Below are 26194 nucleotides of genomic sequence, written 5' to 3' on the forward strand. Positions count from 1 at the left end.
GGCCAGGCTGGTCTGCCTGCCTTGGCCTCCCAAAGTGCTGGGATTAAGGCATGATCCACTGCGCCCGGCCGCTGATGTATTTTTCTACCATCCATTTTCTTCTATTTTTTTCTATTTCTATTTTCTACCATCTTATCTTTTATTTTATGCTCATCTCATATTTTTCCGATTTGTTTTCCTTCTTTCTTGCTTTACTGCATATTGATTGAAAACTGTTCCTTTGATCATTCTTTTATTGCTTGCAAGCTGGATGCTCCATTAGTGTTTATCCCTGACAATTTATTACAGCATAATAAAGTCAAGATGTAGACACTATCTCTACCCTCTTTCTAAATAAAAGGGTTTGTGACTATACCTCCCCTCCATATTGTTTTTAATCTAGTATTTTAGATCAAAATTATTATAAATGCAAATTAGATATTCTTATATATTTTATGAAACAAATGCCTTTTGTATTTAAAAGCTTAACTATTTTTTCATCATACTTACTTGTAGAATACATTTCTTTTTTTTTTTTTTTGAAACGGAGTCTCGCTGTGTCGCCCAGGCTGGAGTGCAGTGGCACAATCTCGGCTCACTGCAAGCTCCGCCTCCCGGGTTTATGCCATTCTCCTGCCTCAGCCTCCCGAATAGCTGGGACGACAGGCACCTGCCACCTCGCCCAGTGAATTTTTTGTATTTTTTTGTAGAGACGGGGTTTCACCGTGTTCGCCAGGATGGTCTCGATCTCCTGACCTCGTGATCCGCCCGTCTCGGCCTCCCAAAGTGCTGGGATTACAGGCTTGAGCCACCGCGCCCGGCCTCATCATACTTACTTGTATCTAAAACCTTTACAACTTATTTTTCTACTACTTCTAATTCTTCATACTTATTTTAGTTGTTTTTGTAGTAAGGGTCTCTTGGGGTAAAATCTCACTTTCACTCTGATAATGTCCCATTTCCTCTTACTCTGAAGAACTAATTTTGTTGAGTTCAGAATTCTAGGTTGACAGTAATTTTTTCAGTATCTTGAAAATATTTTCCATTGCTTTATTCTTATTCATTGTTGTAGATAAGAAGTCTAATGTCAGTCTAAATTTCATTCCTTTGTAGGTTATCCATCTAACCTCTGGCTGCTAATATAAATTTGTCTTTGGATTTCTGCACTTTCACTGTGATATGTCTGATGATTAGATTTGTATTTTTTTTTTTTTTTTTTTTGCCTGTTACATAATGTGCTTTCTGTTTAAATGGTTTATGTCACTGGCTCTCAAAACTTTTCCTTTAATATCCTTCATATATTACTCCATCTCCATTTTTTTAAAAAAAAATTCTTATGACATACAAGAAAGCTGTATATAATTAACATATACAACTTGCTGAGAATTGAGATAAATATAAAACAATGAAAACATTACCTCAGTCTATGACATAAACCTATTCATCATCTCCAAAACTTTCCTCCTGTTCTAGTATTATTATTATTCTGTAACAGAATACTTAACATAAGGTCTATCCTCTTAGCAAATTTTAAGTAAATAGAGTATTGTTAATTACAGGCAATATGCTTTACAGTAGATCTCTGGGAATTATCTATATTATATAACCTAAACACTGTACCCTTTTACAAATACCTCTCCATTTTTTCCCTTCCCCCAGTCCCTGGCAGGAAGCATTCCACATTCTGCTTCCGTTAGTTTGACTGTATTAGATTCATAATATAAGTGGTACCATGTATTATTTATCTTTCTATGTCTGGCTTACTTCATGTAGCATAATGTCCTCCAGGTTTATCCATGTTGTTACAGCAAACAGCAGGATTTGCTTCCTTTTTAAGGGCTGAGTAATATTTCATTTTATGTATATACCCCATTTTCTTTTTCCTTTCACCTGTCAATGGACATTTAGGTTGTCTCCATATCTTTGCTATTGTAAATAGTGCTGCAATAAACAATAGAGTACAGATAATCTCTTTGACATTCTGATTTAATTTCCTTTGGATATATCCCTAGAAGTGGAATTGCTGGATCATATGGTAATTCTGTTTTTAAGTTTTTTTGGTTTTTTTTTTAGGAATCTCCATACTGTTGCCCATAGTGTCAGCACAAATTAACATTCCTGCCATCAGAGTACAAGGAGCCCTTTTCTCCACATCCTTGCCAAACTTGCCATCTCTCAATTTTCTTTTTAAATAGTTTCCATTCTAACAGGTGTGAAGACATATATCATTATGGTTTTGATTTACATAGCCCTGATGATTAATGATTTTGAGCACCTTTTTCATATATATGTGGGCCATATGTATGTCTTCACTGGAGAAATGTCTATTGAGCTCAACTACCCACTTTTAAATTGGATTATGTGATTTTTTATACTGAGTAATAACAATCTCCATTTTCTTTATTCTCCTCTTTGAAAACTCCCATTGAGATAAGTTATATGTTCATATTCTACTCCCCACCCTTGTATCTATTACCTTCTTGCTCACATCTTCCATCTCCTTAGTTTTTGGTAACACAGTCTGTACATTATCTTTTAGTTTTCTCTTAATTCATTTCTTTCAACTAATATGTATATATATATATATAAAATATATATTCATTTTCTAATTTTTAATTTTAGTTGTTTAATTTTGATTTATTCCATTTTTACAATGTTTTATTTTTTGAAAACTTCAATAACATTTATTTCTATAATATTTTACCTATTTTATACTATACATCTTGCAATTCTAATATCTGAAATTCTAGAAGTAAACTCACCCTTTGTTGTATGGGCTGACTGCTTCATGATGGCTTTTCTTGTGTGTCTGCGTCTCTGTGTGTGTGTGTGTATGTGTGTGTGTGTGTGTGTGTGTATGTGTGTGTGTGTGTGTGTATGTGTGTGTTTATGTGTTTATGTTGAGCTCAAATTTCCGAGTTTAATCTGTGAGGACACTGAGGGCACTTTTCGTGGTAAAGAATTTGCATTTGCTTCTAACTAATATTAGGACGCTCCTAACCTGGTGCCACTTTGACTTAATCCCTTGTTTGGATATTTCTTTACCCTTTGTGATAATATACAATCAAGAGTTCCTTACCTTACAAGAATAGGCCTACACACATTTTCAGGTGACATTATTATAATTATTCTTACTATTACTTTTCACTCACAGTGAGAAGACAGATGCATTTTTATGCTTGTTCTCTCCACAGATAGAAGTCTCTCTGCCCATTATTTTACTGAGAGAACCCCAGTTTTATGTGGAATCTGTGTTTAGCTTCCCCATTTTCTTGAGCCAGAGGATATTTCTTTTCCACCAAATGACTTAATTCACCTAAAATTGGGGTTCCCAGTATTAGCTTTTAACTCCAGGGCAATACAAATGTCAGTGGTCATAGTCATATTACGGTATGACTTCAGTTTCATCTGATTTTTTTCCTGGCCTTTAAAAGTTTACTTATACTTCCTTGAAAGCAAAATAAAATATATCTACTAGACATTTTCCAGCATCCTGGTGCTTTGCAGAGGGCATTATAGAAGACTTAGTTGTCCTAGCCCTTGAGAACAGAAGTCAGCCCTATCACAACATGTGTGAAGTAAGCTAATCAAATCTATTTCATAAAACAAATGTGGGATTTAAGTTTGATGTTGCTTCTAACTGCTTAGCAAAAGGACTGACATAAAACTGTGCTCAACAAGTAGTGGCTACTTCTCTTATTATAGACAGATATTTTCTAAAAAGAAGCATATTGACAAATTAATAAAGCATAATATGTCACTTATTTTCCTAGATTACTTTATAGTCTTCCTTCAAGGAATATTCTTCCATTCTGGCATATGTATGCTAAGGCAGATGTGACACTGAGGGAAAAATTCAAAGTCATAATTACCAGGAAAAATTAATAGGTCTCTCTAGCAGTCTATCATAAACACTACTATTTCAGTAGAATTAACCAATTTTGATTATTTTCTCTTTTAGTATATTTGCTATTTCATGTCAGGCAAAACAACTTACAGTCATCTTTAAAAGTGACTGAAATGGGGGCATTAATAATCCACGAAACAGGTGAAATAATCACTCATCAAGAGAAGTGGTAAAGGCTTTGGACTTCTAAATGTGTGACTTTAATATTTAAGACTCTAAATTTTATTTTAATTAGTCAGCCCTAATATTTCTAAGGTCATGTTTTAAGTTCTCCTTAAAAATTGGGGAACTAGTTAATTGCCATATTCACTTATTAGCAGAGAGTTTTTATATTTAATGCATGAAAAGGGTCACAGAGACTGGAGGTAGTGTAGCCAAAAGGTCATGTGCCTAGGCTTCAAGTATAAAGAGATGGGTCTAAATGCTCAATCGGTTCTTCCTAGGGCCTTTACTATCCTTTCCATTTCTATAGAATGGGAATATAAAAAACACTATATCGGCCAAGTGCGGGGGCTCACACCTGTAATCCCAGCACTTTGGGAGGCCAAGGCGGGTGGATCACCTGAGGGCAGGTGTTTGAGGCCAGCCTGGCCAACATGGTGAAATTCCATCTCTACTAAAAATACAAAAATTAGTCCAGCATAGTGGCATGTGCCAGTAATCCCAGCTACTTGGGAGGCTGAGGCAGGATAATCGCTTGAACCCGGGAGGCGGAGATTGCAGTGAGCTGAGATAGCACCCTTGTACTCCAGCCTGGGTGACAGGGCAAGACTCCATCTCACAAAAAGAAAAAACAAAAACAAACACCACCCTGTATCATAAGGCTATTGTGAGAACGAAATGAGAAAATGCATGTCTGACATAAAAACAGTACCTGGACCTCTGTAACCAAATACTATTACCAATATTATTATTCATTTTGTTGCATTACTAAAACATCTTCAGCTGCTTGGTTACCCTGTTAGAGAATAAAGCTATTATAATAGTTGTAAAAATTGTATGATTTGGTATGTCTTTTGGAGATGTTGCCTGGTTTGCTAACCATCTTTCAAATCGTTACTGTGAGTAGAAAATATACTGCCATATGATTATCAAGAATGAAAGATGCCTTTTGAAGTGATGGAAATAATTTATTACTTATTTGAATGCAAACTCACACTCTGAAATTAGGAATGGGATCTAGTGAATCTCTTTTAAATATTCATAGGCAATAAAAGTCTGGCTGTTTGATTGATTTAACAGGCAATTGAATGTTACCTTAGTTCTGCATAATTGCAGCTATAAGAAACATTAGGTAGGCAATATAAAAACCTCACAAACCTCTGACATAGGCACTTAATTGATTTTTAAAAATGGGTTAAGGCTCGTCCTCAAATTAAAGGGTACTTTGTTTATTAATAGAAAAACTGGCTGAAGCAGGAGAATCGCTTGAACCCAGGAGGCGGAGGTTGCAGTGAGCCAAGATCGTGCCATTGCACTCCAGCCTGGGCTTCAGAGAGAGACTCTGTCTCAAAAATAAATAAATAAAAATAGAAAATAAAATAAAATAAAAACTGCTTTTCTTTAACCAACCAAAAATCAAGAAAATCATGGCCTAAAACAAATTCAGAATTCTTGATTATAACACATTAATGTACCATTTTGTTTCTTCAGCCCCTCAGATAATGTATCCCAAGGCTCATTCTACTGCATCAAAACACCAGTCTTTTTAACTAGATAGTGGAAATATCCAAAGGATTGATTTAGCTAACAAAATATAGGTGTGTCTTTATTACCTAAGTAGTTTGGAATTGATCAAAGTGCTGAGTAAAGCCTGAGAAATACAAAAGTCCTATTATTACACATTGTTTTAATTTAACATTGTATCTCTAAGGTCACATCAGTTTATTACATGCTGATACAACAGAATTTGAGAAGCATATCATGTTTAACACGATGTGGTTTTCATGAAAGCGGTAAAGACTACATATGCTTTATTTTCATTGTCAAATAACTTCAAATTACTGGCCAAATATGTAATATAAACACAGCTAGGACTGATAATAGTTTCAAATTTATTTATTTTAGATTTATTGTTATTTTAACACTCTGCTTAATTGATCACTGAGGTTGAAGTGGAGAGGTTCTGATTTTATGGCTTAGAGGGTGATAAAAATCCTTTTTATCTATCTTAGCATTTTATTTAACTAATGGAGGCATGTGCATTTCATTGTATTTCATATTGTACTATCTGCATTTATTTACCTATCACTGCCCTCAGAGGGATATATACATATACACACACACACATACACATATATATTTATTTATTTATAGATATATTCACATATGTACTATTATGTATATATTTATACCCAAACACACACACACATACACACACACACTTTTTTGAGGGCTGATACTCTAGCATATGATCTAGTAAAGACAAAATAATTTATTAAATTTATTGAATAATTTATTGAATATGCACTATGTTCCTGGAACCATAGTAAGTACTTTAAGTGCAGCATTTTATATTTTGTTCACAAAAAAAAAAAACCCCATGAAACAGGATGAGGAAATGGAAGTTTAAAAATGTTACTCAAGATCACATAGCCAGTGAATTACAGAGGGATTTGCCAGTTATCAATTTTTTGCCTTTCAACATAATCCTGGTTTTGATATGGGAATATTTCTCCCCTTGTCAGCTGGCATGCTATTAAGTTCTATCAGTAAAGGGTGCTGGAGTGACAATGGGGGAGGTAGAGGTTTGTCTGTTCCAGTGTGCTTTCAATTCTTTTTCAATCCTGTGCCTCTAGGTTGGCCTATGGAATGCCCAGTAAGGCTCACCTCATCCCCCCGCTTTACCCAAAAGACTTCCAGCAACACTATGGGTCGTGTTTGACAAGTTCTATGGGTACCCAACAAGCGAGTTGAGGATGGGTGGCAAATCCATAGGTAGCTTCCTGGAGCCCCACCTCATTTCCTCAAGTTTAGCAGCATCCACTACAGGTAGTTTCCCAACATGTCCAATGAATACACCAGCCAGCTTTCTAGCAAATTCAATGGTTCCCCACCATAGGCTACTTCTCTGTGAATTTTGTCAGCATTCCACTCCAATATTCTCTTCACACTAGCTTCAGCCCACTGGCTATAGACTTGTTCTGGATTGGGTCAATGAAGGAAACTTCTCTGTCATCCCATGGGAGGCAGACACACCCTTTCTAAAGAAGTCCGAATCCAGCCTTGGGTTGAGCTCCTATCGTTCCATATTAGTTCCTTTTTTGGGTACTATTCCTCAGGCTTAGGGTATTCTTTAGAGATCTCTTTTATTCTCTATTAAAATTAATTTCCAGTAAGTAGTTAATACTTAATTCTCTGTTTAAGTGACCGTGTGGTTTCTGTGCCCTGTCTGGACCCTGACTAATACAAGGGGTTTTACTAGACCAAGTTTCAAGTATTTTCTTATTCAAATTTTTATGTTTTAACAACTCAGTCCAGAAAATAAGAGAATAGGTGTTGAACCAAGGTATGCTGCTGAACTGAATTATTTTTTATTTGGGGGAAATGTCAGGTTTTATACCAACAACCTTTGAAATAGAAGGTTATAAGTAGTTTTGTGTTAATAAAGGATTGCAAGATAATTACATTAATAGAGTTAATACCAAGGTAAAATTAGAGACTAAGCTATTCCTAAGGACAGAATAGATGAGTACTGAAAAATGTCAAACATTAAAGTTGGATCTCGGCCAGGTGTGGCCATTCACAGCTGTAGTCCCAGCACTTTGGGAGGCCAAGGCAAGTGGATAGCTTGAACCCAGGAGTTCAAGACCAGCCTGGACAACATGGCAAAACCACATATCACCAAAAATAAATACAAAAAAAATAAAAAATAGCCGGGAGTGGCAGCATGCACCTGTAGTCCCAGCTACTCAGGAGGCTGAGGTGGGAAGATCACCTGAGCCCAGTGAGGTTGAGGCTACAGTGAGCCATGATCATGCCACTGCACTCCAGTCAGAGTGACAGAGCAAGACCCTGTCTCAACAAAAGAGTCTTTTCACAGCTAAGCCAAGGTCAGTTTTACAACGACTTTTAATTTTTTGCCTGAACTGCTCTCTCCTACCTGACACTAATATTCAAATAGAAACAAAAACACATTCCAATTCCATATCAAAACCCACATTGAAATGATCTTCAATTTACTTGCCACATAGCCATATCTATTTGACTCAGATCCAGCAATAGTGCAACAGTGATGAAGGATCAAGAGATTGTTTGGATTTCCCCTTTTCTAATCCCCAATTCCTTATGTTGATTTGGATAAAATATGGATATGCCACCCACCAAATATAGTAGCAGGATTCCAAACTGGAGGCCGCTGCCTGTACATTTGCAGATATCTGCCCCACCCTCACCTACTTCTCTTCAGAATTAGAGAAGAGGTTTTCCTACTCAAGATGTTCCCCCTCTTCAATCTGTAGGCATGTCAAAAGGTCCCCGACATTGACTATTCAATGAATCATTAAATAATCAATGGTTTCTTGCATACTCCCCTAGTTACTACCCTCCTTATTCTTTTTCTCTTCATACCTTATTTGTTTTTATGTCTTGCACATTCTAGGAAATCAATAACTTTTCCTTAACTAATCAATGTTTATAAGTTATGAAGGATAGGAAATTTTTATTATCAAACCATAGAACCATATCACACCTGTAGTAGCTGTAACTCAGTAAGTGAAAATAAAACTAAACATTATTATAAAATAGGTTTTCTTCTTAACAAATAATTCATCCTTAGGAGAGAGTATGCAAAACACTGACTAGGAGAAATTTGCTATTTTGTTTTAGTATTGATTTGAAAAATCACACCATGTGTGATGTATGAAAATTTATCTATAAGAAATTTAGTGTTATTTGTGAAGAACAAATAATACAGGGTACTAACAGAATTGCATGTATTATTAGCAGATTACATATGACATAACAAATGTGTGTGGAGTGGAGGGAGAGGGATAAAATGAGAGAGCAAGTGAGAAAGGATACCCACACATACTGGATCATCTTGAACAGGAAAAAGAAGTCTGTGGTCAGAGTATGTAGACCCAAGAAGGTTACTATCCTTGGTATGTCTCAGTTGCCTTTTTAAAATCCTAACTTATCATGTTTTTGTGAAATCACATGATATAATACACATGTAAAGAATTTACCCAGTGTCTGGCCTTGGACTGTCTCTGAAACCTGAAAGCTAATATTTAAAGTATTGCTCATTTTATCTGAGAGGCCTGTATCTGCTATACATTAATGCAAACTAGATTAAGGAGATTTTTCACTTATTTTCATACCTCTTCATGTAGTTCCCTCCAACGAGAATTAAATGTCTCAAGTTCCTCATTGATCAGCTCATCCATTACTCCACCATCTGTTAGGGTCTGTGCCAATATGCGAATCTGATTTGGGTTATCCTCTGAATGCTGCATCAAATTTTCAAGTGACTGAAACACATTTGCAATAATTACTATTTCTCTTTTCTTCCTAAATACATTGAATTATCACACAATGCTCAGTATCTTCTGATTTACATATAATTAAGTCATAATCAATCTAAAGCAAATTTTAATTAGGATTAAAAACACCAAGGAGCATTTTTGCTTCAAAAAATAGGATGTCATTCTACAGGAATCTTCATGGGATTATGACAGTGTTGTGGACTGAGAACTTAAAACTTGATTCACAACCACCTTTTTCCTTGATGTCCCCTAACTCTAAAACCTGAAGAGGTAAAACACTAAATTTCTCACCTTCTTTGATAGCTAGTGATGTCCAAGTGACACAATTTTGAAAAGGAATACTCTCTCAAGAAGAATCCTTTTGCCCTTCCTACTTTTTTGCACATGCATGGCCTGGAGGTGTAACAATCATCTTTGCACAGGGAGGCTATGACTCTGAGTGTGAGGTCCTTCACGCTCAGGAATAGAGAGCAGAAAGAGAGTGCCTACTCGCCTCATAATATGGCTGAACCATCCTCATCCCTGGGTAACTTCCCTTCACTATTCTTTTTGTGGTGAGAAAAGATTATTTTGTGAGCTTAAGCCATTGTCTGATTTTCTGTTATGTATATCCCAATAATACCCATCTCCTATACTGCTGAAAATTAACAAAGTTGCCTGGCTAGATAATATGATGAAAGTGAATCTCAGTGTCAAATGCAGGCATGCTGGAAAACAAGGGATTCAATTTCATCTTACTGGACCTCAAACATATCTGTAGAATAAGCGATGGGCATATGTTTTAACACATTTATTAAATATTCTGTTTTCCTTGTTTTAAAGAAATGAAAATGTTCCAACACATATTTATAATTTTTCCTGTTTATGCATTTTTCTTGAATTTTGAGCAACCTCAATATATTTTCCTATTAAGTTTCAAGAAAATAAAAATATAGAGACTTCCTAAATACATTTATATTTAAAACATCACCATAACCTGTAAAATACTTAAAAAACCATCAAATTTTTGAGCAGAACAATGAAATTGTTAATAATTTTCCTTATAATTTGTATTCCTTACTATTTTTAACAAATCTTAATTTTGTAAATATTTATTTGCAAAATGGATGTAAATAATTTTAATGGATACTTTATTTTATAAGATGTAATGAAGTATATACCTTGCTAAATTTTTTTAAAGGTGGATAAAAAGCAACAAAGCAAAATTAAGGGATCAGTTATAAATATCTTGAGTTGCAAGAAAACCTAGAAGTCGTGCAGTTTTTCTATCCTTGATTCATGGTGATCTAGCCCTTTTCACTCAAAATGTCCTCCTGGATGAGCATCAGCAACACTACCAAAGAACCAATTTTATGTATGTGTTTGTTTATTTTTTCACTGTGGAATCTCCTTTATTGGCTCCATTATCTGAATTAGGAACAATCAGAAATTATGACCACAAGATAGGAATAAAAGATAAGAGCACTTGCAATCCTCCTCCTCCCTGCTTGTCTGTGTTGTGGGCATTGTGAGAGCCTTACCTAAAATAGTAAATAGTAATGGTAAGGTTTTTTTTCCCCCATCTTTTCTAAATACTCTTATGGCTTCAAATTTTCTCTTTCCTTAACATTCATTTTTGAACATGCCCTAGTTTTTCAGTGCATCACTTAAACTGTGATATCAAGAATTCAGCATGATGCTCCATGTACAATTTGACAACTTCATAGGATAACAACATCATCATATCTTCTGTTCTGGCCACTGTCCTTTTATTAATGTGCTGTAAGTTTACTGCATCTTTTCTAGAACATGTAACACATTGTTGATTCACAAGAAATGTTTGGTCAATTAACTTCTCTGAATACGACAAATTTATAGTCATGATTAGTCAAATAGGGCCAAAATTAAAGCCCACTGAAGACCTCATTTATTGTACTTTAATACCTTTGCAGGTTTTATAATTTTCTTTTGAGAATTAGGAAGTTGAATAAAATGATCCATAGGTGTCTGCTCTGATGTCCTAGGATTACAATTCTATTCTGTCTAAAGAAATATTTTACATTTTCTTCACATCTTGAATAACTTATGCTCCTTATTTTATAGATTTACACAGGGGCTATACTACTTATAGCTTTATGTACATATACTATTCTAAAACAACATGTTCATTACATATAGATAAGTCGAAAGTACACTAAAATGCATAGAGCTTGAATGACTCAATGTCAGAAGTTAAAATAAGTCAAAGTTTATAAATGCAAACTCATTTAAAATTTAATTATTAAAAGTCTCCAAAGTAAAACCTAAAAGTGTAGTTACATTTTATGAATATTTTAAAGATATATTTCCAATATTAAAGCATATCCATTTAATAACTCAAAACATTCTGTAAGGTGTAAATTTGTGATTTTAAGTAAGTATAAAATATGTTCCAATTCAATACATGCAGCTTTTAAACTGGAAATAATGTTTCATATTATCATCCTGATTAGCCCTAAAGCAGTGATACTGTTTATTCACACTGTCTTTGCAGGTTTGTGGTAGATTTAATTAGGTAAAGTATCTATGTAGAACTTAGTGATATAATAAAGGCAAATTTTCTCTGTAAGAGGTTATTTAAACCCTTTGCAAAATCTTGTGACCTAGAAGGTTCTTAGGGGGAACAAAGGCTTTGTCCAAAGTACCAATGCTGAGTGATAACACAGTAATTATACTCTCTTGGGTTGTTTTCTTTGGATTTGTCTTTTATTTGGTACTTGACCTCTTTTAATAATGCATATAAATTATCATTATTTGGTTTAATTTACAACTTACATGTAGCACCTCAGAGATTTCCTCAGCTCCGCCAGGAATGTTTTCAGTGGTTTTAAGTTTAAATTCAACTTCATTTAGCCACTTATTTGCTTTCTCCAAGTATGACAATAATTCATGCCAACATGCCCAAACTTCCTGAGAAAGAAATATATATCACAGATTAAATATTATGGTAGAAAAGTAAATGCGAAACGTTGCCATTTCATTTTTTAAAACTTCTGAAAACAAAACACTTTATATTTTTCACCTTTACTTTGTAGCAGATAATTTAAAATGCAGCTAGTCATTTTGATCATCTAATACCTCTATAGTTAAAAGTCATTAAGAAAACATTTTATTACATGAAGAATGGACGAATTCAAAATACAGTAATTTACTTTTTAAAACAAAAATATGCACCAACATTGCAGTCTGGGAAATAGAAAAATAAAAGCATATGTAAAAGCATATATGTAAATCTAACTCCCTCACACATCACTGTTACCAGTATTCTGTGACCTCCTCTGAAATTTAACATATATAATTTGATAGTTCAAATTTAAATGAGTTTAACTATAGCACTCTTTTCACTAAACACTATATCATACAATTTTCTCTATTACTAAGAAGACATATTTTTAATGAAAATCTAAGACTTCATTAAAGTGGCTCTTAGTTTAGCAATATACATTTATTAGACTACTTTTAGTTTTGTTTGCTATTATAAATTTATGGTAAACATCATCATGAATATGGACTATTTTTCCACTTTCTTATTATTTCCTTGAGGTATGTTATCAGAAATATTAGTACTAATTCAAAGGCTTGATTATTTTAAATGGCCATTGATTTGTATTATGAAACTGATTTATATACAGAAGTACTCATAAAAAAGCAGAACTTGAACATTTCTACAAGAAAATATAGAATAAAATATCTCTGACTTTGGCATAGAGAAGAGTATCTTAAGTAAGACATCTTGTAAAAAAACTGACCATAAAAGAGATGAATACATTTGACTACATTAAAATTAGAACCTTCTATTCATCAAAGGACACCATCAAGTAATTGAAAAACAGCTTCAAACTCGAAGAAAACAATTGCAACATTTGTAACACATAAGAATATGAAAAATAATCCCAGTAAGTCAAATAAAAGATGAATAACCCAATCGATAATGAAAAGAAGACCTGAACCAAAATCTTAAAGAGAAATATGTATATACAATAAACATGAAGATATGTTCAACCTCATCAGTAATCAAGGACATGTAGGCCAGGATTACAATGAGATACCATGTTGATTGACACAAATGAGAAGTTTGACAATTCCATGTGTGACAGAAGATATACATCAACAAAAATTTGTATTTACTGTTGGTGGATGTGTGTACTGGAATGACCATTTCGGAAAACAATTTGTTATTCTAAGTAAGGTGAACATTCACATACCCATCAAGACAACAACTCCACTTTTTGATATACGTATCCTCAGAGAAACGTTTTACCATGGATAACAAGACTGTTACAACAATGATCATTTCAGCACTTTTTCTAGTAATCAAAAAAAAAAAAAAAAAAAAAAAGGAAATAATGTCCACTGCAAGGAGAATGGAAAAATACAATATTATCTTTTAACAAGGAATACAGATATGACAATGAAAACCTTAATCAAAAAGAACCATAAGAATGAATCTCAGACACAAATATGTTGGGTGAAAAGCCCAAGTCCTAAAAAAAACTATGTTATAGTTTACCATTACTGTAATAATGAAATTAAGCACAATTGTTTCTTCATTCATATGTGTGTGGATTTTTTTAAACAAAGGAATAACAAAGGGAGCTGTCTACATGGTGATTATGTCTATTGGGGAAAAGATAGAATAATGCAAGAGAGGGTAAGAATATAAAAATGGTCATATTCTGTGAGCTTTGTAATTGTAACTACTGGACGAACCTAATTAAGTACAGTAAGTACAATGGAGCAATCATCAACACTTACCACCATCTGCCCCCGCCTCACTAACTACCACCAAAACTAAAGGCTTGAAAGGAAGATTTATTTTAGGAGGATCTAAACAATTAATCAAATTTCCCCAAGTTCTCTTTGTTCATAGCCCTCAAAACGACAGACTATTATATCTCTATCTGATGAAAAGTATCAGTCTCACCCGCCTGGCAAATGTACCAACCTTTTATACTTGCTTGGTATCTTACGTACAGTTTATTGCAAAAAGTGAAATTAAGTATTTTGCTTTAAAAGGTGATAGAAATCTTAAATCTGGGTCATTTCCAGCTCCTGCTGGACTACAGGCTGTCTTCATTCTGGGCAAAGATCCCAGTGGGAAAATATAAATATCTTCTTAAATACCTGAGGGTACCTTAGAGCTTTGAAGACAAGAAGGCATGATTGGTAATGTGTCTTATTAACTTTGGTGCAGATTGAGGTAATGAACTACCTTGCTGATTTAACCGTCAGAATGGATGGCCTCTTCTGTCCTCAATGCATCTGAAGGACACAGCTGGAGAGGCTGAATGTACCAGCTTTACAGGTCACCTTTGCAAAATAAAATATAGTCTTGAAGCCCGAATTGGAGCTAAAAGCCACTTAGAATAACTGCTAAGCTTAACAGTTTGGAACTTAAAATTACTTTGAAATCACAGAATTCAAAGTGGTTTTGAAGGAAAGTACAAATAAAAAAGTAAAGTTCTGTTCAAAATAGTAGATGGAGCTGATGAGGTAACCCCCCAATGTATCCTATTTCAGTTATATCAAAATGCATGTTAAAAATATAAAGGAAACATTTTTAATTCATAGCTGATCTGTAACACATGTATATAAAACCTCAGGTGTCAGAAAAAGAAAAAGAGGGAAATGAAAGTAGAGAGTAGAAAATCAAGCTTATAAAAATACTGGCATATCAGAACAGGGTATATGCCATCAAAGCTAGGGCATTTAACACTAACTCGAGATGGGAAATGAGGCACGCCAGGGAGATTGGAAAGAATGAAGCAGTGTGCCACCTATCCTGTAAAGAAGTAGTAGAACTGCTTGCTGCAGAGATGAGTTCAATTCCTGGATATCCTTGTTAACTTTCTGTCTCGTTGATCTGTCTAATGTTGACAGTGGAGTGTTGAAGTCTCCCATTATTATCGTATGGGAGTCTAAGCCTCTCTGTAGGTCTCTAAGGACTTGCTTTATGAATCTGGGTGCTCCAGTATTGGGTGCATATATATTTAGGATAGTTAGCTCTTCCTGTTGAATTGATCCCTTTACCATTATGTAATGGCCTTCTTTGTCTCTTTTGATCTTTGATGGTTTAAAGTCTGTTTTATCAGAGACTAGTATTGCAACCCCCGCTTTTTTTTGTTCTCCATTTGCTTGTAAAAAGAAAAAAAAATGAGGTCTGTTATCAAATAAATATGGGAAATAAAGAAATGTATTAAATAAATTTAAACAGACAAAATACTAATCACCATTGCCAGTCTCAACAGAAGGTAGCATTTTCTAAGCATATTTGATCAGGGCATCCTGATTTGCAAAGTATGTTGAAAATCTAATGCTCTGCCAACAGACAGCGGGAAATGTTATCTTTAGGGGATTTAGAAGGAGAAGTTGCTGTAAGCTAAAGGGGTCAACAAAGACTTCATACAAGAATTACTATCTACACTGGGCCCAGAAAGATATATAGGATTAAAACATCATAAGGAGATGAGGTATTAGTGAAAAGGCCATTCCAGTCACGAAGACAAAGGAAAAATATACCTCCAACAAAATGAAAATAATGAGTGATTCAAATTACATGGGACATAAGAAGCATGAAAATTGAGTTGCAGAAAAGATTTAGCAAGGATGCTAAACTTTCATAAAGTAGGTTTTGGTGTACCAAAAACCTTGGGAGTTTCATTGGTAGTAAATGGACAAGATAACCATATATCTGTGTTCACTCAGGACTTTACAAGTTTACATATGTTGATCAGAGTTAAATCCAGTATGGCAACTGTGCAAATCAAAAGACTGCAGTTTGGATAATTATATACTCACTTGGTAATTTTTCAAGTTCTTATCTTTCAGACGTAGATAATAAATATGTACAAATTAAAAAAAAAAAAAAAGAAGAAGTAGTAGAACATGCCTAGCCATTGGAATATCGTGATTTATCAAAGAAGCCATTTTGGGGGGATTTTTGGCTGAAAAATAAAGATCCACCCATAACAAATGGAAACTTAACCTTGTATCACACATGAGGGCAGAGCATAAATTCTCTACAATCCTGGTGGCAACACTACAAAAACTCAACAGCTCAGAGCAAAAAAAAAGAAAAGAAAAAAAAAGTTCCAGTAAAGGCAATTCGTACTATAGATGAGCTTGCAAACAAACAAACAAACAAACAAACAAACCTTACAAGCCACATGGGGAAATTCACTTCCATTAGAGGGAGTCATTAGTTGTAACAAATATGGTAGAATCCATACCTTATGACATGAAGATAACAGAACAATTTTAGAGAATTGTACAATAAATATTCTTAGAGTCATGGTGTATGTTTCCCATAGAGTTTACTTACTTGAGATTGGCAACTGGAATTCACATCTAAGAAATAAAAGGGCTTGGTTGCCTATATTTCATTTTGGGAGACCATCTCTTTCTTGTTTGCACAAGCCCTAGTTTAAACAGAGAGGGCTGATGGGGAGGACATTTGAGGGAGGTGAGGAGAAGAGAGTTTGAATAGTTAGGCAATTCTTCTTTCTCAGCCTTTTATGGGGATAGATAGCGTAAATTCATCTGAATCATTTTATTTACAGGATCTAAAACAAAACCACTCATCTACTGGGTGGAAGGGGTGGTTGGTATGCATTTCCTGTTAAGCTGTTGGTATGGCCAAGAAGGAATCAAAAACAACTCTTTCAAATTTCTCATTCCTGAAAGGTATGGAGTATGGGTACCTCCAGTGCCCACAGGCTCTGAGTTGAGATATGGTAGGTAAATTAGACTTCAGGGCATCACTAAAGCATTGGTAAAAAAGATATAATATTCAAGAGCATTTTGTTTAAAGTAGTTGACAAGTGTCACCTTGAAATTCTTGTTAAACACTACGAGGTACTATAAATGCCTAAGATATCTTTTTTGGGGGGTTCAAAGCTCATAAGAATAAGGCCCATTTGGATCCTCAACAGAATAAATCAAGTCTATAGAGAATGATCCAGGTTAGTGGTGATAACATATAGAAAAGGGACAACAGACTAGGCATTACAGATGTGTGTGGGTTTTAACAAAAGGGAACAGCAATTGTGCGCAGCCAAAATAAGGACATTCACATGAAGAGAGTATTTTTCCCTCTTCATCTTCCCTTATATCAACAGTAGATCCATATCCAGAAACTAGGTTGGAGGAGGACCCTGTGAGACTATTTATTCTCATTCCTGCCTCTGTATAAATTGCTGAAGCAACAGATTAATCTAAACTTGTGATACATTTGAATACGTTATGATACTTAAATTTAAATTAAATTTTAATAACTAAAAGTGAATAAAAAGTAATGAGATCAGAAAGAAATATTGTTTAAGCAGCCAACTACCAGGCAGAAAGTGAAATTTGACAGAGTTAGGTGTAGTTATTGAAAAAATAAGACTGTTTCATGTTTATTACTCATTAAGTTGAAACATCTCAAACAGATAGTATCTGTTTAAGTTGTTTAAAGGAATACATAGAATTAACTACACAAAAGAAGAAAGCCATAACAAAGAACATATTTGTGAAACAACTCAATAAAATACTGACAAATGGAAAATATGTTTTTTAAAAAATATACACATACATAAATATAGATAAATATATATACAGATAAAGATGAGAATATTTCTCTATTGAAGGATAAATTATGCCATAGGCAGCTGAAGAGAGAATTTGAGAGTTGGAAGACAGATTTTAGAAAACTATCCAAAACTGAGCAGATAGAGATAAGAATATAGATAATATTAAAGGGAAACCAGTAACTGGAATATAGGAAGGGGATACTCTTAATAGCTATAAGAAAGTTTTCCCTTAGGAAGGAATGAAGAGATTGGGAAAAAGAAAATCTTCACAAAGATAATGCAGAACCACTAAAGAAACAATGCATCTGTTCTAGTTAACACACCAAGTGACAAAGTATAAATGAAAGCAAATTTACACATAGACAAAGTTGAATGAAACTGTAGAAGACAAAATAGGGTGAAACTACAGAGCATATACAACAAAGAGAAAATTTAAAGGTACCAGAGAAAATGATAAAGAAACAATAACTTGACAGATTTCTTAAAGGGAAAATATTTCAGAAGAAAAATAGTATTTTCAGTGTTGTTACAAAAAAAAAAAAAAAACAAAAAAAACAAAAAAAACCTCTCCTCACATAATTACCTGCTCAACTACATCATTATGCAATACTCTGGGCAAAATAAAGTCATTTTCAATATGAAAAATCTGAACATATTTGCTACTCACACTCAAGGAAAGAGCAAGAAAGAAACTGAACACAGAAGCAAAGGGAAGAACAAAAGGCAAAACTGGTCACAAAAATTGGGAAAATAGCATCGGTAAATCTAAATAAATATATGAAATAGTTAAAACAATATCAGCAGCAACAGCAATTATATGGACTAATTTGGGGGAAATAAGGTGAAAATGAAATACGAGGCAACAACAATGTGGAAAATGGAAGTGGTAGGTTCAGAGTTAAACCATGCTAATGTTTCCACCATATTATTGTTAGAGAGGTATAGAGAAATATTTATAAGATAAAATAAAGTATATATTCCAAACCAGTGGAAAAGGAATAAAATGGAACTAAATAATTTGATAACTTCAATACGAATAGGGAATGTTAGAAATGTCATTATAGATGAGAAGGAAATGGAAAAATAATCCAATAATTGGTCTTGAAAATTGTGTTATTAATATAAAAACTTAAAAAAAACCCTAGGCCGGTCGCGGTGGCTCAAGCCTGTAATCCCAGCACTTTGGGAGGCCGAGACGGGCGGATCACAAGGTCAGGAGATCGAGACCATCCTGGCGAACCCGGTGAAACCCCGTCTCTACTAAAAAATACAAAAAACTAGCCGGGCGAGGTGGCGGGCGCCTGTAGTCCCAGCTACTCGGGAGGCTGAGGCAGGAGAATGGCGTGAACCCGGGAGGCGGAGCTTGCAGTGAGCTGAGATCCGGCCACTGCACTCCAGCCTGGGTGACAGAGCGAGACCCCGTCTCAAAAAAAAAAAATAAATAAATAAACAAACAAACAAATAAATAAATAAATAAAACCCTTTGGAAAATATACTTCAATATAAATTTCTAATGAATCACAGAGTATCATTTAAATGAACAACATGAATAATAGGGAACAATGATGCTTATTTAAGGACATTAAGAACATAAGAAAGTAATAGTAGGTGTTTTATTTAAATATTGACAGAAAGCATTTCCTGGGTACAAAAAATCCCTCCCTATTGTAACATGTTAGTGAATTAATTGAGTTTTTCTTGAGACATGTACAGTGCCATCACACCCTTTCCTTTCCCATTCTTTGTTATATTTTATATAGCACTCACATAACACTAATACATGAGATACGTCTTTATATACTCAGAAACTATGATATTTCCTGACATATAGAAGCCACTTTTCAAGAGTCTGAGGAGTGAATTGAATTTAAAAGAAAAGAATAGGGAAAAGTAAAGAAGAGTTTAGAACTGACAATGGAGAAACTCAGATCACATTTTACAATTAGAAAATGATAATACTGTATTGGGAATATATGGGGTACTTTAGCAACAAATACATTTTAAAATATTTTTAAAGGTGTACTTTATTAATGATCTGAATTGTGTCTGTCTTTAAATCTCAAACACTCAACAGATGAAGCAAACTAAATAATGTTTTTCAAAAGTAAAGGGGTACCTGAACACCTTATTAACTATATTCACAAAAATAACTCAGTCTTGTGTGAAGGAAGGGGGATTAAAGTTCAACTCATATGCAATATCTGGCAGCATCAGCATTTGTAGTGGATAAAGTTTTGTGCCCCTTGGTGCAGTATTTTCATAAGAAAGGTCATAGCTTATTTTTGATGCAATTACATGGCAATCATTTGAGGCACCTGCTTTATCTAAATTCAGATAAGCATAATCTAGACAGTAAGGTATCCATAAAAGTTAAAGCAGAACTTGTGATAATAAATAAACATAATGCAAAACATCAAAAAATATAGAGCTGGTTAGGTACATGTCTAACAAAGAACTCTATGGGGCACAGACATTACTAAAGACAGTTATAGTAAAAATATACTTCTCTACAGAATGCTTTTCCTCTAAGATACTTAAATACGTTTATGTACATACAAATATAGGAAAAAATAAAGATCATTGTCTATAAATCTGGAGAAAATGTATTTATAGGATTTTATGACCTAATAATAATAGAAATGAGAATTAGAAGCATAGCTACTCACATATATTGAGTACTGGGCTAAGTACTTTAAAGGGAATAGCTCATTTAGTTTTCTCAACTTATGAATTATGTATTATGTCCATTTTACAGACTGGAAACAGGTTTATACAAGTTAAGCAAATGGCCCAAAGTCATACAACTTATAAGTGCCTGCATGAGGAATTCAGGCCAAAGTTGTTTTACGCTAGAATCCATGTTCTTAACCACTATGCCTCCTATATGACCATGTATTGACATATAATTGATAAAGACAAAGAAAAGCAACTGACTTCCAAAGTCTTGCATTTCCCATTCAGCCTAGTGCAGAGCCACTGGTAGTTGGTAGTTAGAGTCTCAAGTTCCTTTTTTAAGGCCTCTTGTGCTACAGGTGGAGCTTGAGCTATGACACTATTTACAGACTCAGTAAGGAGTTTCACTTTCGCTTCTTTTTGTTGGGCCTCTTCTTTAGCTCTCTGAAAAGTAAATAATGCTCTGTTAATAGCAAGAAAATAACTTTACATCCAAAATGCATTTATATGTATCATATAATTTCTTCCTCACAACATCCCAGTTAGAATGAGATTTACAAAAATAAATCTCATATGGACTCCAGTCTCTTCCATAAAGTTTTTAGTTGAAATTGGAAAGTTAAAGAAATAAGTTTTTATGAAAATACAACAGATCTTTAACAAGAATAGATTGAAAAGTAGTCTTCATGGGGGTATGCATTTGTGGTCAAATATATACACATCGATATAAATACAATTGTTTGGAAAAGGCAAAAAGCAAATATTTCGATATTAACTAGGCTAAAAAATATCTGGCAGTCTAGAATCAAAATCACTTATAAATTACTTGGATGAACAATATTGAAACCATCACAAATATCATTTAAGTCAAAGGATACTTAACATAGAAAGGTCCCCTTAATGCTATATTTAGGAACATATTTTGATAAAAGAAACCTTTGTTCAAGAATTGAAAACACATGAGAGAAAGAGAAATCCAAAAGGAGCCCCTGATATCAGAAGCTGGCCTGATACCCAGCTATGCCTTGGTCTTCTCCAGTGGAAAATATACTGTTTCACAGAATTTCCACATTGGAAAAGGCCACTTTGTTACCATAATGGATCAAGACCATGACAAGATCATTCCATAATCATGTCTGAATCCAGACAAAAACATCAACATTACCTAAACCACAAAATACCCAACCCTCCCCTATCCCGGTTAATATGAATGAATGCTGCTTCTTTATCAATTACAACTTTAGCCTCATTCTGGTCTTCTCTCCTTCTGGACAAGATACCATACTCATAGAGCTATCCCCACACACTAATGACAAACAATCCAAAGTAAAGCTTTTAAACCCTCCTTCAAATCCCCTAACACAAGCACAACTCCTACAAAGTTTTTTGTTTGCTTTTTTTTTTTCATCCTCACATACCCCCTGGCCTCCATGTTGTGTATTCTCCCTCACTGCAAAAAGTAATGAACCCAACTTGTTCAGCTACAAGAGAGTTGGTGGTGGTCTTTGGTTGGGAGACATTTACACTCCTTAACTTCAAATGTGTACATGTATTTTAGAAACATACACACATACACACTGTATCTTTAGTTTGTGTTCCTCCAGGAGTCAAACTTGACATTAGCTTTCAAATGTAAGTAGTTTATATACATGTTCCACGTGAAAGAAGTTCTGGTAGCCGAATGGGGAATTGAGACAAGAAAGATAAGAGAGATCCATATGGGCATACTTATTAATCACTGTTAATGACTGGAGTTTAATCCTGTTAGAAAGTCCTGAGAAATATAAGCCTGCGGGTTATCCCATTCAGGGGTGCAGGAATTGGGGTATTATTTCTGTATCATCTTCCCTAATTGTTAAAGGCTGTTGGGGAAATGTTAATTTCCCAGTACTTGCAGCCTACCACACAAGTGCAAAAGTGGGATTCAGTGGTCACAGAAAGCCCTCGAGTAAACAAACACAGGTTCTATAATGCAGAAGTTGGGCCTGCATACAATGCAGTGGTCAAGGTAAGGGCTTATGGGCAGGTTATGGGTAAGGTCAGCTATAAAATGCCTTTGTATGTGTCAACATAATCACCTTACTCCTTTGGATTTAGCCCTACAATTCCTTGAAATTGTGCATTATGTCAGAAAATGCAAATTGTTTTGCCTAAAGAATGTTTACCTTCACCGATTTTAATTGATTGAAATCTTTAGTTTAATATTCTAAATAAACCAGCTTTTTGGCATCACTGAGGATAGAGTTTGTTTTCACACAAATTGTATTTTAGTAATTACAGTATAATCAACAAGTTTGATTACCATTCAGCATTTAATATGTGCTACCGTGTTCTGTGCCAGCCATGTGATAAGTGCTACCTCATTAGATCTTTAACCAAACCTTCTCAGATGTGTTTTGTTATCTCTATATTGGACATCAGAAAACTGAGGTTCAGAGAGTTTAAGGAAATCATCCTCAGAGTTACATCCTTTCTTTCTCATAGTTTCTGTTAAGCTGGTGTCAAATGTTCCATGAGCTGAGGAAGGAGCATGTTGTAGTCAGTCTAATGAATAAAATTACAATTTATACTCATTATAAATAACCCAAGCAATTATATAAAAATGTAGAATGAAGAACACTTCTTTCCATGGTTTTTAGGCTTCATATATTCTTGTTTAATAAGAGGCTGAGATCTTGGGAAAGGTTCGGAGAAGGAAGAGCAAAATGTATTAACCCAGGTACATATGAGGAAAGGAGATGATGATGAATTTCTCTACAAGGAGAAAAGGTAGAAAGTTAAATGACTGGTACAGTTTCGACACAAATCCTCATAAAAACGGTGGCTCTTGTTTCTTTCCATGAATCTAACTATGATATGCTCTGCCGTCTTTCATTGCTAGTATTTCACACCAGTGCTTCTTAAAGTCAGCGTCCTTGGAATCACTCTAGAACTTGTTCCGTGGCATCAACTGAAACTTGTTAAAAATGGAAAACTTCAGGCCTTACCCCAGACTCACTGAATCAGAAATTCTGGGGTCAGGGCCCAGCACTCTGTGTATTAAACAAGTCTTCCAGGTGATTTTGATGTCCATTCAGGTGCAGGAATCACTGCTGAAATGATTATACAAATGTATTTGTGTATTTACTATTCTCACTTTATGTGCAAGTTCTGGCAAGCACTAGTACTAGAGTTGTGATAGTATAAAAATTTAAAAAAATAAAAACAGTTAATACATTTCCAGATTGTTTTTCAAAGGGTTTTAGTATAAAGTTTTAGCATATAGTCATTGCTGATCTCCATAAAAGTTTTAAAGTCAGAGGTTGTTTATCATACACTGCCCTGGGTTCTTTTATGTCAAAAAAAGTTTTCCTTTCAGGGGAAAAATAAGTTATCAAAACAGCACTTTCATTTTCAAGTAAAATATAGGAAAGAACATAAACAGAAGGAGGTCTCTATTTCTTCTTTGAGTATCAGGGAGAGATGTCAAAGTAGGTCTGTTAGTACCTTCTGACAATAAAGAAAAATTAGCTATCAAATGAGCACAGGTGGAAGTCTGGACAAGGTACTATTGCTAACCTCCAGGTAGTGAAGTTGACATAAAGAGACTGTCTTGAGTAGCAGGCTGGAAAATCAAGAAATGAAATCTTCCTGCCAACTCTTTCAATGGTTGTTGCCAGAGGCTTCCAGAGTTTACCTCTTTTTACTATGACCCCCATACTAAACCAATTTTGTAGCTAGGCCAATTATGAAAACATGTCAATGAATGTAGACAAACTTGTTGGAACACTCATTTCAAGGATGGTTTTCAAATATTAAAAATTTGAGACAGTTTCCTCTAGAGCACAGAAAATTAAGAGAGATCTGACTGGGTTGTTGGTGAGATAGGCAAATTGCTCATAGGGAGAGGGAAGAGGGCCAGAAGAGAGACTAAACCAAAGGAACCCAAGGAGAATCATAGCAGCTGAACACAAATGACTATATAATCTACTTAGGGATCTGAGGTAGTGGCCATACATAAATAGATACAGTGAAAACAGACAATAAAGAAATTGAGATACAAGAGGAAAGTTCGTATGAGTGACACACAATTCAAAGGAAAGGAAAGGAAAAAGGAGAAAGGAGAAAGGAAAGTAAAGGATGAGATGAAATAGAATAAAATACCTTCAATCCTGTGGGCTCTATCGCAAATAAAGTCTGTGACTATGGCTACATTATTTGACCTATCTGGGAATTACAGTTTTCTGATAAGTACAGAGAGAAGTGTGGATTACACTACTTTCAAAGTACCTTCTAGCTCTCACATTCTGATAAAGTTTTCCTCATGGTGACCTCCCCAAAGTCAAATTTTAAATTATTTTGGTCTCTCTTTTGAAATACTCCAATGGTTTTTCTATTCCATTTAGAATAACAACTGTAATATTCTAACAAAACTCGTTTGTTAACAGATATCTGCCTACCTCATAAGACTTATCTGAGATGTTATCCCGTTTTCCTTCCTTCAGGCAGACAGACCTCTTTCTCTCCCCAATTAGCCTCAAGGTCTTTGCAGAAGCTATGCTCTCTGATTACAATGTGCTTCCATTAAGATTTTTTTAAATGCTCTTTTCCTTAGAATTCATTTCTCTCGTATTACATACAATTCTTCATAAAATCTCTACAAGTCAAGTTTTTCAAAAATAGCATCCTACCACCCTCAACTCCTGCCTGAACATTGTTCACTCTTGATCTCAAAATCCAGATTTACTTTTAGGCAAATTATCATCACCTCAAATGATTTCATTTATTTTTCCAATTATTGCCTGCTCCTCACCACACGCTAGAACACTAGAATGTAAATTCCAAGGCAGTGGTCTTGCTCACCACCCTCTATATTCAGTATCTAGAGGGTGTTTGGCACATAGTAAGAACGCAGTAAGTTTTAGTTGATGAATACGTTATTGCTAGATTAATTTTGTTTTTTTCATACTCTAGAAATGATTACTATTTGTACAAATGTTTTCTTCATTATAGTTTTTTATAGATACATAATATTTATACATATTTATGGAGTATATTAGATACTTTCAACATTTGACTAAAGTCATATGATAGATTTGGTATTTAAACATCTGAGTTTTCATGTGAATTACTTTCCACAATTAACTATAATAAATATTTCTGAATTACTATATAAATTATATAACAGAGTAGACAATTTTTTACCATTTGGCCCTTTTCACAATTAAAATAATAAATAACGAGTCATGATCATTTATACTGTGCTAGGCATTGTGATAGAAACTTCGTATTTCATCCCTCTAATGATTCTGAAAGCAGACATTCTGATACCCAGTTCACAAATAAAGGAATTTGGCTCAGTAAGCTTATGTAACTCACCCAAATTTATACAGTTGGCATGGGGCCGAACTAAGTTTTAAACTCAAGTATCTGGCTCCACAATGATTTTTCCTTGTCACAATCCTTGAACCAAACAAAGATCTACAGTATTAATATTTCACATGTTATTCTCTATGTTCTTGCTAGTACATAAAAATAATAGTTATGATTATAGCTACTAATTGAGCACCAACTCTGAGTTA

The 26194-nt window shown here is 34.4% G+C and overlaps 1 protein-coding gene across 14 annotated transcripts in view; it reads right to left on the minus strand.

The window, feature by feature from the left end:
- DMD (dystrophin) overlaps nt 1-26194 on the minus strand; it is a 2269491-nt gene that overhangs the window by 1353876 nt on the left and 889421 nt on the right. For all 14 annotated transcript variants that reach the window (XM_050777140.1, XM_050777144.1, XM_050777148.1 and 11 more), the window contains 3 exons: nt 20895-21077; nt 12166-12300; nt 9208-9357 (listed from right to left, as the gene is read on the minus strand). In XM_050777140.1, the coding sequence (XP_050633097.1) occupies nt 9208-9357; nt 12166-12300; nt 20895-21077 (468 nt within the window). The remainder of the gene's footprint in view (nt 1-9207; nt 9358-12165; nt 12301-20894; nt 21078-26194) is intronic.

This window comes from Macaca thibetana, chromosome X, assembly GCF_024542745.1.
Source record: "Macaca thibetana thibetana isolate TM-01 chromosome X, ASM2454274v1, whole genome shotgun sequence".
In the NCBI taxonomy this organism is placed as follows: Eukaryota; Metazoa; Chordata; class Mammalia; order Primates; family Cercopithecidae; genus Macaca; species Macaca thibetana.